Source organism: Thermobia domestica, chromosome 12 (assembly GCF_964235325.1).
Source record: "Thermobia domestica chromosome 12, izTheDome1.hap1.1, whole genome shotgun sequence".
NCBI lineage: Eukaryota > Metazoa > Arthropoda > Insecta > Zygentoma > Lepismatidae > Thermobia > Thermobia domestica.
The window spans coordinates 96,299,419-96,317,049 of NC_137465.1; the positions used below are offsets into that span (position 1 = coordinate 96,299,419).

The 17,631-nt window shown below is 35.7% G+C and overlaps 1 protein-coding gene across 1 annotated transcript in view; it reads right to left on the reverse strand.

Annotated features, from left to right (window-relative positions):
• LOC145666044 (lachesin-like) overlaps positions 1 to 17,631 on the reverse strand; it is a 589,881-nt gene that overhangs the window by 325,085 nt on the left and 247,165 nt on the right. Inside the window, exon 4 of the mRNA XM_081733143.1 lies at positions 12,527 to 12,685. Within this exon, the coding sequence (XP_081589269.1) occupies positions 12,527 to 12,685 (159 nt within the window). The remainder of the gene's footprint in view (positions 1 to 12,526; positions 12,686 to 17,631) is intronic.

Sequence of the window (17,631 nt, forward strand, 5' to 3'; positions counted from 1 at the left end):
GCAAGATCTTCTCTCCTCCAGATAGAAAAAGATGTTAGAATGAGGATAATTGGAGAAGCTCTCTCAACGAAGATAATCATTTACTAACTTAATTTCCAGCAGATGTTCTAGATTTTATATTTTCACCTACTTTCAATCATTTCTGATTCATGCCTGGTCAGTATTTTTATTTCTCTAAACACACAGTATGAAAACAAATAATAAATTTCATACACACCAATATTGAGATTAATATATGGTGTTCTTTGGAAAGCATGATCCGAACCATACAGATTAATCTTAGAGTGGAGAACTTACTCGTTAGTGACCTACTTTAGAATTTTATCTGGATAAACACCTGGATCAGAGCTACCAACTGCTGTCAGTGCCGAGAAATGTTACGTTTAAGTTGGATTGCATCTGTCTAGGCATTCTTACAACTGCAAATTACCTGGACCCCAAGTAATGGAACTAGAGCACTTAGGGGGAGAAATTTTTCTGTTTGGGTGTACAGTCATATGGAGATTTACGGCAGAAGTGCTCCACCAGTTGAGTCCGAAGCACTTACGGGGAAGTATTGCAACCTAATTAGCTTTAAAGGAAGGCGGGTGGCATAATCGCAAGGCACTGAAAATTCCCGTTCACATGGGCAAAATTCCCACTACCATCTACAGCATCATTTCTCCAAAATGAGATGAATCTCAGACGTGTAGTTCTTTAGCAAATATTACTTAATGTATATCCTATTCAAAGAAGACAATGTGAAAGACAAAAATAAAGTTCAATCCTGTTGCTGTTGGAAGGAACACTCTTTCAGTCGTTTGATCTGAAATGACTTTGCAGAGCCTGAATGAATTTTCTGTCACATCAGGAGGGTAGGCCCATTGGTATAGCGCTTTTATGATTTGAAGTTTTGCTCCCAAGCCATCTTATATCATAAATGACGTCATCAAAGAACGAGAGATCCAAATATGATGAAAGAGAGATACAGTCACATGAGCAAATCTAGAATTTGAGACAAAATGATCGGATAGCATCCATATTTTGTCGAAAATTTTGATTTTGTAAATAGAGATGTAATAGTTCACACGAATCTGAGAGAATCGAATTACCAATTGTTGAATTCAAGTGGAGAACTCAATTGAGAGCATCAGATGATTACGGAGGGGGAGAAATCTAAAGATATGGGAAACAGAGAATGAAAAGAATTTTCAACTGCCCTGGAAGGGGTCCGATCCATGAACCTCAAGATTACCATCCAACGACTCTACTTACTCAACCACGGAGCCACACAGAGGGATAGGCAATCATACGTCAGACACAAAACGTTTGTTCCTTCCGTTTATTTATAATGGGAAAAGCTAGGGAAATCCCACGTTCATAGTTTTTTCCCCTGGCACTAACTTAATTAATGTTGTGTGATCCTGGAAATAATGTTTTCCATGTGTTTAGAAACTTTCCTAAAAGTTTTCATACATTTTTAGCAGCACAAAAGACTTATCCATGGTTGTTCTGCATAATTCTACTTACATAAAATAATTACTTCCAATTCTATTAATTCCAGTGCTAAGTAAACAGAAATACTGGGTGTGAAATTCTATATCTCGCGAATAGTTTTGTAGAAAATATCCAAATTCATTTTTTTTATTTGGAACAGGGGGAGCATACACACGCGGTTAGGGAGCAGGTTGCGCTCATGAGATTTGTTTTGCGGAGAGGGAACATAAATTCACATTCAAAATGGCAAAATCGCACGTTTAATTTTACCATAATTTTAATTTTAAGAACGCCAAATGCAGAGGAGAACGAATATATTCTCTTTGGCTTGAAAGAATAAAATTATGGCTGAAGTCGAAAGTGAACAGAGACTGATGATGTTTAGGAACAATGGATACTACCAAGCAGTGGCATAGCAAGGAGGTCTGGAACCTCCGACATTTGTATAAGTTGTTAAAATAAGGCCTAAGAGTAGAAAGATACCGAAGAGACCTCGCGATTGAGGTCGAGGTTTAAGTCGCGGTCGCACCGTCGATACTGTCACAAACACATGAATTCAAGTGGGAATGCAGAAGATGTAGAAGATGTACGCTACGTCGTGATCTAGAGGTCGACCGCGATGGTGAATAAGTGGTCGCAATGATAAACAACTGAGTTTGTTTTACAACGATGTTCAGCGGAAGCATCGCTGTGGCTCATGTTCTCTTCGGTTCTCTCTGAAGCACTGCAGGGAATAAAGTCTTAACTTATTTAGAATTTCGTCTGCAGAGGATTCTGTATGTCTATGCTCGAGAGGTTTTGCTGCACTATTAAATTTGATTACGAAAGAGATATTAATAAAATTAGTAAGGTATGTTCCAGTATTATGGGATAAGAAACACAAACAACATCCTAATAAACACTTTTTAAATAGAGAATGGAAGAGATTAGCAACTGAAATGTGAATGTCAGATAAGTTATTCATATTTATTTGAGAATTATACTGTAGCTTATTATTATATAAGGCAGTGGCTGTTACAGGAAGGGGGATTTCGGGCTGAAGTCCGTAAATTGTGGAATTTCTTAAAAAAAAAAGAAGAAGAAGAAGAAGAAGCTACTGCTAATCATATCTATGCTTAAAAACTCCACTCCTCCCCGCAATTGCGGGATAAATAGAAAAAGGTTTCTTCTAAATTCGTTACTGCTATAAAGTAAAGAAATACCTGTATAGACATGAACATGGCTATAGGGAGAAAATGTCGGATAGTGGAATTGTAGTGACGGAACTTCATTTGCTGAAGTTATTGCCGCCTCCAAATCGAAACTTGAAGACTTACATGTTTTTATTATTTATTTTACTGGGAAATGATTTCTCGCCTGAGTGTTGAATGAGAGCATTTCTTCACAGAAAATTAAAAAAAAATGTAAAGTTTTTGATTTATTGATAGAGATGGACAAGAGATGAGACACAAATATTTTTGCGAAACAAAGACGAGTCTTTAGCATTTCTCATGTCTTATCTAGCGTCCATCCCTCTTTATAAACTGCTTTGTTCTTTCAATTTCAAAATGTTGTTTTGCAGTGACTTTTGTGCAATAATTTCAGACGCGTTATAATAATGTTTCTTCTTAATGTTTCTCCTTAATAACGAATAATGAAATCAGCAATTTCTTCTGTCGAAGAAGTATTACGTTTGCATCAGGTGCGCCGGAACCGAGGAGCTCATGTCCTGTTAGACCCCCAAAAATTTTCATGAGGGGTTGGGTTCTTAACCCCCAGATGGTTCATCCATACTTTTAATTTATTTGCAGGTAGGGCTACTGTTAATAGTTTCAAAACTCAGCGCAAAACTTTGAGTTAGTTGAAAAAATAACCTACGATATATACCGCATAATCAATCTATATATTATTTGATACACGGAAATGTATAGCTATTTGAGCTGAGTAAACTTGTTTATATAATCCTCATTTGAGTTGATTATAAGATTATCTAAGTCTCCCGACTGTTACTTTCTCATCAGCGCCTCTGATATCCGTATATATACTTTCAAGTCGCTGTGTATAGTTTTACGTGTGTGTGAAACAAACAAGAAGTACTGTGAGTACAAGTATCCAAATACTCGCTTTTGCAATTTCATCAGAAAACGTTTCGATCCACTTCCTCGCGGAAACACTCTTTACGATTTGTGCTTTTAACAGGTGGGGCAACTTCACGACGCTGTGCCAGCTAGTACCAGGCGTAATTAATCTTGGAGCAGGCGTTAGTTGGGTTGCCTATCTCACGGATTTTGTACCTCGAGAATTTCTCTAGCCCGCTGTACATATAAGAATAAATCGATTCCAAACAGTTGTAATCCAGACCTATGCAAAACGAAACCCGGAAAGAATCTCCCACCTCTAAACTATTTCTTTCAATTATTTTCAAATTAAAATATGTCATGAGTCGCATACAGATGATGTACATAGAAACAAGACATATGCAACAGTATATATATATATATATATATATATATAGAGAGAGAGAGAGAGAGAGAGAAATACCATGAATAATATATTAGTAAATTAAATAACTTCTAGTGAAGAAAATCGTGTGCAGAGTTAAGTATCTGATTACAAGTTTATTTGAATACTTGCAACATGTAAAATATTCATTATATGTAAGTCATGTTTCCAATTAAAAGGATGATTCTACATAAGTGACATACCGGTACCACTGAAATCAAAATATTTCTTGAATGTACTATCAAATTCACCCAGTATGCTGTTTTTTCTCGACTAATTATAATATGATACTTTCATAATTTTATTTTATATGTCTATATCATTTCTCTTTAAACTCATGACTTTTTCTCAGTGGTAGATCGTTCACCTCCGGTGCTTTGGGTCCCTGGTTCTATCCCAGCTCGCGGCGTGTGGACTTTGTGGTAGACAAACACCATGCTCGTGGGTTTTCTCGGAGTTCTCCCGTTTCCTCCCACTTTCTTCATTCCAACATTTCACTCATCTCTCATTATCACCGTCTCTTTTAGCCTAACCGGCGTAACCCTGGGACGTTAAACTTAAAGATTTGATTTCATATTTTTCATGACTTTTTATTTGCTGTTCTACTTTTTAAATAATGTTTTCTTGTCTTTCTCAAAATTTGTGGTGATGATTTCATTTCGATCTCTCCTCAAATGCTCTAATGCGTTCTGTTTTATTTTTGTTTGTGTAGGTTTCTTGTTTTCTTACGTAATAACAGTGGTTGTGCAGTCACCTAGAGATGCATTCACATTTTCCTCTCTCTTTGCCAGATCAAAAGTTTAAATGAAAATGTCTTGGTTGATAAATTAACAACTAGGGAACAGGAAGTGTGATTTCCTCTAACGGTGGCGTAAAATGTGATTCAAGGAAAGCAGATTTCTAAAATTAAGGAGGGAGCGTCGCTTGTTTTGGAAACTGTTTCTCATAATCATTCGCTTAACCTGAACAGAAAAAAACTTTTGAATGTAATTTTATTTTCACTTAACTAAAATTTCACATAATAATAATAATAATAATAATAATAATAATAATAATAATAATAATAATAATAATAATATGAAGAATAAATTCAAATATAAAAGGATCTTATGGTTCGACATTTAAATTTATAAATTATCTAGTTTCTTTACATCTATTACCACTTTTTTGATGAAACTAATATATCAGAAGAACTTACCTCAGTGTTAAGATTAGTATACCTGAAATTAATTACATACAAGAATGCAAATTTATTTGAGAGAGCTTTTACTTGAAATAATTATTGTAATGAAATTACATCTTCAGAAGAAAAATAAAATAATTGAAATCTTTCAGTTTAATGTCATTCGATTATGCCCTTTAGGCTATATTAGACGTATGATTAAGAGAAGTAAAGGGTGATAGAGTAAACGATGGAACGAACATGTGGGAAGAAACAGCTATGCTCCGAGAAAACACATGAACACGAAGTTTTCTATCACAAACGTACTTAGTCGGGGATTAAACTAGGAAATCCATGCGCCATAAGTAAGCGCACTGTCACTGAACCATCGTGTCTCCACACCTTCATAAGAACCGTCTAGGTGATCTGTAGACAATATCTGTAAACTTAAATAATGAACTTACAGTAATATAGTACGCATATTTAGGATGATGTGAATCAACGTGATAAACAAATGAATGATTATGAATGAAATAGTTGAAAATAAGATATACCGGAACGGATGAATCTCGAGTAACAGCACTATATTAAATTGCTTTCAAAAGCTTATATGATTTATACGGTGCTTGTTAGCTCAGAAGCATCTGGATACTACAACCCATCTTGCTATTCTTGACATGCTACTAAGACAGCAGCCGCCTTATGCAGAGTCGTTTTGACGTACGGTTAGCGTCATGTTAAAGGCCTGACTACTACAGGAAACATGTTAGTCCAACTCTGTAGTATGGTATTAACCATGCGTCGAAACGACTCTGCATAAGACCCTATGTGTCTCGAGTGTCCACCAGCACTCGTCGTTTGTCTGTTGTGAACTAGGCAGTGTACCCTATCCTTATAGATCAGTTCTATGCTTATGGCCGGTCTGCATCGCATGATTCTTATAACAGTGTCAGAATGTTTAGAAAAAAAATCGGCTCTCACCCCTAGCCCAGTCCTTCTGAAGGGAATGAAATAGGTTTAGTCCATTAAATTCGAGAACCCTAGTGCCCGAGGCACCGTACTCTAGACAGATCTTAGTATGTTCCAGTTCTACATACTAGTAGAACAGCCTACCCAATAAGTAGAAGGCTACAATCATACGTAGTGATGATTCCCGAGCGTTATAAGGTTAGTTGACCTCCACTTTCGAGTATAGGATCTCCAAGTTATCGGATCTTCTGGTAGGACCACAGCCCAGCAGGATTCAGCACAAACCCGGAACTCTAGGCTGACCAGAGACCCTGCATACCTATTTGTCGTTTAACAGCCCAAAGAGGCACTGCGCATGCGTCGAACCTTTACCTCCCGGATTATGCAGCTATTTGGAATGTATTCCGAAGGTTTCCCTTCCTCGATAACAGCGATGGGGTTTGAATAGCCTGTTTACCTCATTATATGAGAGAGGTACAGAGTACATTGACAGTACCAATGGCTAATGTAGTCCACTGCTCGAGGTATATGTTTCTTTTTGAGAAACACTAATCATCATTCCCTTCTATAGTCGGCAACAACAGCCTACTTCATAACCTACATTGTGAAGAGATACTACGTATACTTTCAGGCCCAATAATCCGTTAATGACCCGTTTAGGAAACCAACAACTTGCACAATAGCACCTTTACTTCTCCAGTAGGAGAAATTATCAATTCTGACTGAGAGGACAATTCAAATAGTTCAGATTAAAATGGAAATGGTAATTAGTTTCACTTCATTCTGACAGAGACTAACATCCTTACTATTACAAGAACAATACACCATCTTCTCGTTGCCGTCAAGTAAATTTGTAATTGGCATATGGAATATAATCAAATACATAAAAGAAATATATACAAAAAGTTTACAAAAGGAAATATATAAATGATAGATACTAAATAGATAAAATCAGAATCTAGCATACTAGGTGATAGGGGATGATTCTAGCCTGTAAGACAGTGTAGGGCAAAATTCGTTGGTGAGTTCTGTAGGTTACAAGGAAATGTTAGGTGATAAAATGTAGAGAAAGGTAACGACAATCAAAAGTAGAGGAGGAAGTGGAAGCCATAATAAAATATTTCCGAAAGACATACAACACGCATGAATCGAAATTGAAGTGGCACATGGGAGCAGTGCACAAAATATTTTCATGGACTTTATCACGACCTTTTCACCAAAATGAAAGAATCAGTTTACTGAAAACATTATGAAACATGAGAAGCCATCATCCGTACCACATGGCCGGCCCTGCAGGATATCGACCAAGATTAACGCTGTGACAGTGTACTACATCGTACACACATGTGGCGAAGTATGATAAAGATGAAAGGAAATTACGTTGAGGAACGTAACAGGTGTTCTTCTGTACATAAAACCAGTTACGGATTATAACAATTTGACAATTACTTTTTATCCAGTCTTTGTATATCTGAACATTACATATTGTATGCATTGTCTCTCTTGTAGCTGTTAGCTTTTTCTTTTGTAAGTTTACCTACATTTTTTCACAACAGACTTTCTATACGATATTACTATTCGCAACTTTTTTATTACTTCATGAAGTCTATCCTCAAAGTAAAATTAACACAGAAGTCCCATTGATCATCCAAAGCATTACAAGCTGCAGAAAATAAAGAAACCAATCACCATCTAAGAGATGGCTCAACCGTCTTACAAAAACAGGATGAAAACTAGAGTGAATAAATCACTTTGTTACTGTCTCGAGGTCAGTGCTGAAGTTACTATTGAATGACTAGCGGAACACAGTCGATGAACCGAAATCAGAAGCTCCAGGTGGGGAAAGCTATGGAACACATAATCTGTAGCCGAACCACACATGCCCTGCCACCAAATATAATGATCTTTCTTTCCTATACGAGGAGCTACTTGCCCACCAAACTTAAGATCAGGTCAGTGGTTAACAGGAAATACACGTAAATTACATCACACACACACACACACACACACACACACACACACACACACACACACACACACACACACCTTTATGTATATATAGTGAAACTATAAGTTCCCATATGCTTACTCCTGCAGCCAAGAATGAAAAACTACATTCACTTTATTAGACCAAAAGAGAATTATAAGAATAGAAATTAGAAATATGACATATAATGAGAATAAATAATTCAAGAAAATCTAATGTAAGTACTAGACGTAAAAAAATAGATTTATATTCAAATAACATGATATTTTAATTAGAATACATAAAAATAAATTCTACTATGTGAAAATTTTATATACAAACTAAAGAACGAGATAAAAAGTGATAGAGAAGAAATAAAGAAAGTAGGAAAATAATTCATTAGTCAGGGCAGGGAAACTATTGAAAGCCGTTTGTTAAGAGAACAGCAAGATAATGTGAGAATATTTTAATGTCTAATCAATTTTATGAAGAGTCTAACTATTTATAATAGAAAACTATCACGGAATCCATCAATCATAAGAACATTTCATAATTACAATTTTAAACTCGTCTATAGAAGCTATTTATTTCCTTCTATGGATCTGTCTTGCATATCTCTTGGAATATGTTTTCGTCTTGTCCTATCTACCTTTATGCAACGCATCTCGTTATTTAATGTCCAGTAACTTCCTGATTTGACTCTTGGAGCTAGGGTTTGTATGCTTCGTGCAGGGCCAGCGGAAGTTAGCTTTCTCTACTCTCCATGGGGTGTCAACTCTCCCGCCACTCAGAAACTTCCGCTTCTGCTAATGGCGAACTAAAATCCTCCCTACTCTTAGATACCAACATCCAGTTTCATAACTGTGGTGCTTACACTGAATGTACAAGGCGATTAGATAAACGTCTACGGCGTTCACCCCTCGCACTCCTGTAATGAAGTTCAGAACACGAAAACGATCGTCACTTAAAATATTATTAAGATTTCATATTCCTAGCTTCCTTTCCCTTCCTTGGTACTGGAAATAAATAGTACGATGAACTGCAAGGATAAAAGTAACGAAGTCTCACTTAAGGAGAATCATCTCACTTGCTGACTCAGTCTAACATTTATTTACCTTAACTAACTTGTGTATGATATTAAGTTAAGAGGTTACTTCATTCAAATAGCTCTTTTACTACCATCACCTTAAGTTCTTAAACTATACATTATCATTCAGCGATATGTCTTTAAAACCCCTTTTCAGTACATAGGTTAAGTAAAACGTGACCCAAAGCTTAAATTGCTATTTTGTTCTCTACGTTTTGGTTTTATCATAGGTAAGAACTTCTGTTAGCGATATAACTCAACGCCACAATTCATCTTAAACGCTTATTTCATCAATGATTCAATACCTACTGTCATCTAGGACATCGCATACATGCACTAATCATTGTAGATAGGCAGAATAGAATAAAGATTCAGAAAATATATAGCTTAGGCACTTCTGGAAAGTGTCGTGTCAGGGGGACAAACACAATAGAAAATGCCAAAAAGCGTGTACGTATAAATTGGTCATAACTAGTATACAAAGCGTCAGACGAACTTAAAATGAGAATAACTTTTTTTTTAAAAAAATGGAACTCCACTCTGTAGGCTTGGAAGGCAAATTCAGTAGGAGAGACAATAAGAGAAGGAAGGAAAATACTCCCGGCCTTTGAAGATAAAAGTACGAAATTTGGTTTGAGAGGAAGATTAAAAAATATCGAATCTACTTGCACGAATTTGGAAAATTCCACGTGAAAGGGTGAAAGAGAGATGAATGATACATTAGCACACATGCTGTTGCTACAAGAGCAGAAAGAAAGATGATTTTACTCTCGCACGTTTCTTCTGCACCTTTGAAATGAAGGGGCCGCGGTGACTCCGTGGTAGAGCATTCACTTCTGGTGCTTGGCGTCCCGGGTTCGATTCCGGCCCCCGCCAAGTGAACTTTGTGGTGGACAAACACCGAGTGCGTGGGTTTCCTCGGGGTTCTCGCGTTTCCTCCCACATTATCTGTTATCAAATAGTTTTCTTTTCAGACCAGAAGTGTGTTGGTTGTATAATATATTTGAAGTTGAAATCACTAATTTTATTTTACTGAGAGAAATATTAACAGTTAAGCAATTCTTAAATACATGGCTAGAGTACGGTATGTAGTTAGTTATGGATATAAACGAATATTAAGTACAAATTAAATTATTGTTTGTATTTTCAAAGATGAAGATGATTAATCAATCACTGCTAGAACGTAATTAATTATAATAATTTTCAATATCATTTTCCGTATATAAGGGATATTCTAATTATAAAACGTAGAATGAATCTAACTATATGATTTTTAGTATCATAGCATGTTTTCAGCATTGTACGTACTAATATTAAATAGTGAAAAGCTGAGCTATGGTGCGATAGAATCGTGGCTCGATCCCAGACTATACTAGTTTATGGTGAACATCATATCTGTTGGATTCTTTGGCATTCCGCCGTTTTCTCCTCCATTCTAATTCGACATTTTCTTTTATAGCGATCAGTTCCATTAACGAAAAGGCATAAATCGTAAAACGTATTTTATCTTATTCTTAATTAATATCCAGTAACAATTGTACAGTTACTTATGCAATCCGTGGTAGATTATTAGTTCAAAACAACTGTTTGAGACATAATATAGCACTTCTTGTTTGTTACACTTGTGTGAAGTCAAAAGAGTTGGAAATATTGTTAGAAACAATATAAACTAAAGAAGTAAATAGAAACCACATACTGAGTAGCAAAGATATCCACATTTTTGTCCCAATACGGTTACGAAATTTTACCCCACACACCTTATTAATCCGATCTGGCTACGTTTAATTCTTCTCTCAGTATATGAAGAATTATTTGAGGGGTAGGCATTTTTTAAGTCATTAGTGCAGTGGAAATCAGATTTGCTTCCGAATTCGCAAACTCTTATACAACTAGTATTGTAATGGGTCTGATTCTTTTTTTAAAGTTAGCGTATTGAATTGTATAGATGTCGGGAAGATAGGCCGACTATGGCGCTGTTCTAGCAATCTACAGAAATATATCTATTTGAAATTTACGTTACGAGTTATAAGCTTCAATTGTGAAGCTGAAATCAAACTGGTCGGAACAAAAATCTGTAATAACGAGTTTAATGAAAAATGAATACATAATTTTGGATATAAGAGTTAACTTTGTTTGCGAAACTACAAAATTAATAGTGTGGTATGATACCAGTTGAATTGTATTTGGTGAGTGTTTTTTTTTTTTTTTTAAGTTTATATATGATCATTGAAATTAGTGGTTAAATAGGTTTTCAATAGATTGTAAGTTATACGTATTATACACTGGTTTTCAGAATTAACTTGCTTCTGATGGAGCTTGTCTTGTAAAGATCAAATAGTTAAATGCTCGAAATATCAATCATATTAGGAGATCGCTTTTATGTCTATGGAATTTAAATTGGATAATTTGTTAAATTACTAGATATTTCGGAAACCGTTATACAGTTGTTGTTCGTTATAAATTTGAGAGAAATTGTAATTAAAATCGCATTATTTAGAACATTGCTTAATCATTTCACCTTTTAATCGTTGAATAATATTAGAGTAATCCATAGGCTGTGATTTTCGAATTTAGATTTTTATGTGTATATATAACTATTTTGAAAGGATTAATTGTTCTATACACTTCTAACATAATTTTTGCCAGAAAATTAATTGTGGAGGGGGCCATAAATTCCTCCTTGGCCAGTGACGTTGCGGTACTGGATCGCCATTACTTAACGCACGTTACAGTGTTAACGGGCTGATCCATAGAGGTGAGAAGTGTGATCCAGAGAGGAGAATTAAAAGGATGTGTCCGTGAACTATATGGCAAATTCCGGCTCGTCTCTGTGATGAGGAGAGTAGGACGTTTTATCTCTAACATCGTCAAGTTACTAATAAATGATGCAATCTTGATAGAACACATAATTGTATATGGAATATATTCCGAAGTGAAAGTGTGTTAGTTGCTTTGAAAAGAAAAAATCCAGGTCTTTTAACAACACAAGAAATTTAGATTCAACAGATAGTGTTACGTTTTCCAAAACTCAGACGATGACATTTCAATCTATAGAATAATATAAATAAGTATCTGGGCCAACGAACATCAATAAAGTATAGAATAAAACACAAAATTGTGAATGGTAATACATTTTAAAACGATTTTCTGACACATGATGCGTCCAGTCTTTGTCCATCATCATAAAAACTGGAACAGGTGTTGTTTGCATACAGCTTAAAAGAGTAAAAGGACATTATGGTATTCTAAATTAAATGTATTAGCAATTAATAAGAAAGTAAGGAGAAAACTTTGCTAAATGTAGGATTACACTTACGAAACTAGGTTTAAGAATAATTTTGAAAACCAAATTTAATGTTAATATCCTACAAGAACATATACTTACCTTCTTGGTTTCCACCAATTGGAATCAAATTTCCGTCTTCTCTCCTCCATACAATATTAGGCGTGGGAGATCCTGTTGCTTCACATATTAACGTTACGTTGCTACCTTCTCTCACAACCATGTCAGTACTGGTTGGATGATCCAGAATATCCGGAGGAACTATAAGAACGAATTTTTTTTAATTATTATGGTACATATACAATAATTATTTAAAAAAATTCATGATATTTAACTGTTTATTCGTAAATAGGACAATAAAAAATATTACCAAAAACATTTTTACATAATTCTTACCCAAAGATCATGAAAACGTATCACCGCAATAATATCACGGTTTCTTTTGATTGCTTACAATTTGCTGGTATTACAAGTTATAAACAGTTAAGATATATTTTAATGTTGTAGTGTAACTGACCACAAAGTAGCCCTAAATTACTTGCAAGAAAACTCAATGAATATATAGCTTTTGATAATAGATTTTACGAAAATCATGATAAAATAATTTAAGAAAAAACAAGAAAATATAGTAACTGCCGAAAACAAATAGAACGAGCTTAAATGACTAAAAGTTCAGGTGATAGTAATACTCAGTATTACATAGGTATGTTTCGTTCACGTCCCAGGATTTATATCTATATCTATCTATCAATCAATCAATCAATCTATCTATCTATCTATCTATCTATCTATCTATCTATCTATATATATATATATATATATATATATATATATATATATATATATATATATATATATATATTTGGTCTAGGAATTAATTCGTGCGGGTGGACAAGAGATGGCGCAACGAACGGAGCGTCCCACAGTTCCGTGTATCCACACATGTGTTGCAAACCCCTGTCATCGCGTATCGTTCGTAGTATAGGGCAGTGGATTAAAGCGTCAACAACACCAGTTTGTAGTTAAGTGAACATGGCGCAATTTGTGCCTGATAAAGTGTTTTTGCGGGGTGTCCTGCTGCATTACTTTAACATGCAGAAAAGTGCGACTGAAAGTCATCGTATTTTGGTGGAAGTGTATGGTGACCATGCTCTAGCTGAGCGAACGTGTCAGAAGTGGTTTGCACGGTTTAGAAGTGGTGATTTCGGCTTGGCAGACCAAGAGCGAGCTGGACAACCAAAAAAAAATCAAGACGAAGAATTGACAGCATTGCTCGAGCAGGATTCGTGTCAAACGCAGGAACAACTTGCAGCAGCATTAGGCGTTGACCAAACAACAGTCTCCAAACGCTTGAAAGCCATGGGAATGATTCAAAAGATGTCACTTTGGGTTCCACATGAATTGAAAGACAGAGACGTTGAAAGACGAAAAACCACTTGCGAATTGCTGCTTCAACGACAGAGCAGAAAGGGGTTTCTGCATCGAATTATTACGGGTGATGAGAAGTGGATCCATTACGAGAACCCTAAACGAAAAAAGGCCTGGGTGAAACCAGGTGAACCAGGTCCATCACAACCAAAACGAGATATTCACTGTGCAAAGGTTATGCTGTGCATATGGTGGGATATGAAAGGTGTGGTGTACTATGAGCTGCTGCAACCGGGTGAAACTATGAATGAAGAACGTTATCGACGACAATTAATGCATTTGAAGCAAGCTCTGGCCAGAACACGACCAGAATGGGAGAACAGACATGATAAACTTATTGTTCAACATGATAACGCTCGCCCACATGTCGCAAAACCGGTCAAAACCTATTTAGAAAATGTCGGATGGGAAGTTTTACCCCACCCGCCGTATTCACCAGACGTTGCTCCTTCGGACTACTACTTGTTCGATTGCATGAACAACGATTTGATTGGACAGCGGTTTACTTCTTCAGAAGATATCGAAACATGGGTCTCTGACTGGATCGCTTCCAAGTATGAGGACTTCTTTCGCCACGGAATCCGTACATTGCCTGACAGATGGGCGAAAGTGGTGGCTAGCGATGGACAATATTTTTCTTAAGGTATTTATGTATTTTGTGTTTGTACTACAGCTTCAATGTGTGCGTACCAACCGCACGAATTAATTCCTAGACCAAATATATATATATATATATATATATATATATATATATATATATATATATATATATATATCTGTGTGTGAGAGAGAGAGAGATAGGGAGGGAGTAAAAAATTGAAAACTGCAAAAGTACCATTAAATATCTTTTTCCTCTAGATGCTTGAAAATTTGCGGACATAGTCCTTTACGTCTTTCTGAGCTAGCAGCAAGAACCAGGGCTGCTAGATGAGCTTCGAACTCAGTCGCAATTGATTCAATACGGTGGAACCACTACACAGTTCACAAAAGACGAACAGCGAAGAGTAAGTCGACTTTTATGTGGTGAAGGTATGAAACCGGTTGATATTCATCAGAGAATGAAGTATGAAGTTCACCTGTCCGTCACAGTGATAAATCTACGAATGGTGCAAGAAATTCACAGAAGGTGCGATTTTGTTGACTAATGCTTCCCGTCCGGGTCAAGTTCATCGAATTGTGACAGAGAGTCCATTGCTGCACTAGATCACCTTATTCAATAAAATAGGCGTGTCACCCTAGGTAAAAATGGCTTCGTTGTTGAACATGAGCTTCGGTTCAGTACAACACACAGTGTGTCACTCCTTACAGAAAAGTATCCGCCAGCGGGGTTTCGCCACACTTGATGCAGGAACTGTAAGGTCGTCAGATTCACACATGTCAAAAGCCTCTGAGGCGTTATGAAGAGGAAGATGAGGATTTTTCTAATTCACATTGTCAATGAGGATGAAAGTTGTGTGCATCATTTTCAACCAGAGACGAAACTTTCAAGCAAAGAAAGGCAACTTTCTTCTTCACCGAAACCAAAAAAGTCTAGCAGTCAGTCCCTGAAGGAAAGTCATGTTGAATTTATTCTGGGATAAAATGAACGGCCCTATTCTGGAACATTACAAGACCTCTCATACCACAATATCAAACTTTCTAACAATAATTTGAAGCTAGCAACACGCACAAAACGAAAGAGATTGCTGAATACAATTGTTTTGCTTCAACATAATAACCCTCGTCCTCATTCTGTTCCTGCAACCATGAAAATCGTCTACGACCTATACTTCAAGTGCCTCCCACATCCGCCATACTCGCCAGATTTAGCACATTTACATTTCCACATTTTTGGTCAATGAAAGGCACACTTGGTGGACAGAAGTTGTAATGTGAGTGTTTAATAAACAGTCTTGGCAAACGCATCATCACTGGTCAGAGTCATAAGACGCCACCCCCTTATTTGAAGTGAGAGAGTAATCAGCATTCAGTTGTTACCGAAAATAATTAATCATACTAATCATTTATAATTGCAGAAAGTAGCAGTTGCTATTCAGATAAAAATTCGCTTCAAAGATTCAATTTCTTAACACACGAAACTCTAATATACATTTTCATCAACGAGTCTAAATCATAAGGTTAAATGACAAGTAGCGTGAAATTGAAATTTAAGAGTTATTATTTTCGATTGGATATTGGACACTGTATACAAGCAACAATAACAACTAATTCAAATTGAATCAACTACCCTATAACTTAAACACCTATCCTATAACTTCAGAATCAATGCAATTCTTGATTTTTGCTGCACAAAATGCCATTTCTTTAAACAATTTAATGTCAGAAAATCTACTCTTTATAGAGGGTGGTAGGTAACTCCACCGACAAACTTTGGGAGGCGATTCCTTATACGAAATGAAAGAAAAAAGTTCTAATAAACATGGACCGAAAAATGATCCATTGAAAATTTGAAAAATCATTTTTCAAACTAACTTAAAAACTATAGGACCTATCCCAAGCAGTTTAAGAAATTACACAGGAACTAGTATGCTTTCTATCTAAATATCCATGTTTTACCATCTTCCGTTATCGGTGAAAGGAACTTGGAAAGGAAGTTGAAGTATAGGGATACTCGTTTAAAAACTAATGGTGCGTTCGTCTCGCTGGTACCGGTGAATTCTCAAACATGGATATTTAGATAGAGCGTATATCAGTTCCTGTGTAACTCCTTCCACCGCTTGGGATAGGCCCTATACATTCTAAGACAGGATGTTTTGAAACGTGATATTTCGAATTTTCGGTAGTTCATAACTCTGAAAGGAGACATTTTTCGAACCATGTTTATTAGAACTTTTTTCTTTCACTTCGTATAAGGATCCGCCTCCAAAACTTTTTTGTGGAGTTTCCTACCACCCTGTATAATAGCAGCAACCATGAATGTTTCTATATACATCTAATTTCAAGATAAATATCCCAGTAAAGACTCAAAAAGTTAAGTTGAATGTCAAACAAATTTAACATTTTCATCGCTACTTAAATAATTGTGAAGAAATAACAAAGAACAGAATCACCGATTTATGATATATAACTTCAAGTAAATTCTCTTATGACAAGCTAAGAATTTACTATGCAAAACTTTGATAGTAGCTTTTAAATAATTTGGTTTACTACACTTCGTCAGCATGAATTATACCAGTTTCAATTTTCAACGAAAGCTGACGTAATTCGTACAAACATAATTCCACGCAGATTTTACTTTCAGCCGCAAGATGGCACTGCTACGAATTTTTAGTGTTATCAATGCATATACCTAGAACCGTTCTAATGTCTGAATATCTGACATTTTATATATATGTTATATATATTTTATATATATATAATTTTTAACATACAACGAAGTTCAATTCTAATGAAGACGCCCAATCGCCGATGCACAAGTTGCTAGTGTCAACTAAAAAAATTTTTTCTTGTGTGGTTTTAATGGTTCCAATGGTGTAAGTGCATTGAAGTGAGAAAGACTATGTACAAAAATAATGTAGAAGCAAACTTTCTCCCTGCAGTAGAATAATGAAAAAAGAATTCAAACATTTCATTTCAAAAGTTTACTGGCATGTGGCCGTAAACACTTCTGGATAGTTCTAATTATATATTTTTTTTTCAAAAGGACTTAAATAATTATTTCATTTACTTGGAAGAAGTGTTAATTATTAATTGACAAAGATTAAATAAATTAAGCGGAAATTAAGAGTAGTAACAAAAATGTAAAAAATGTACAAAATGACAAAAACTTCGGAACACTG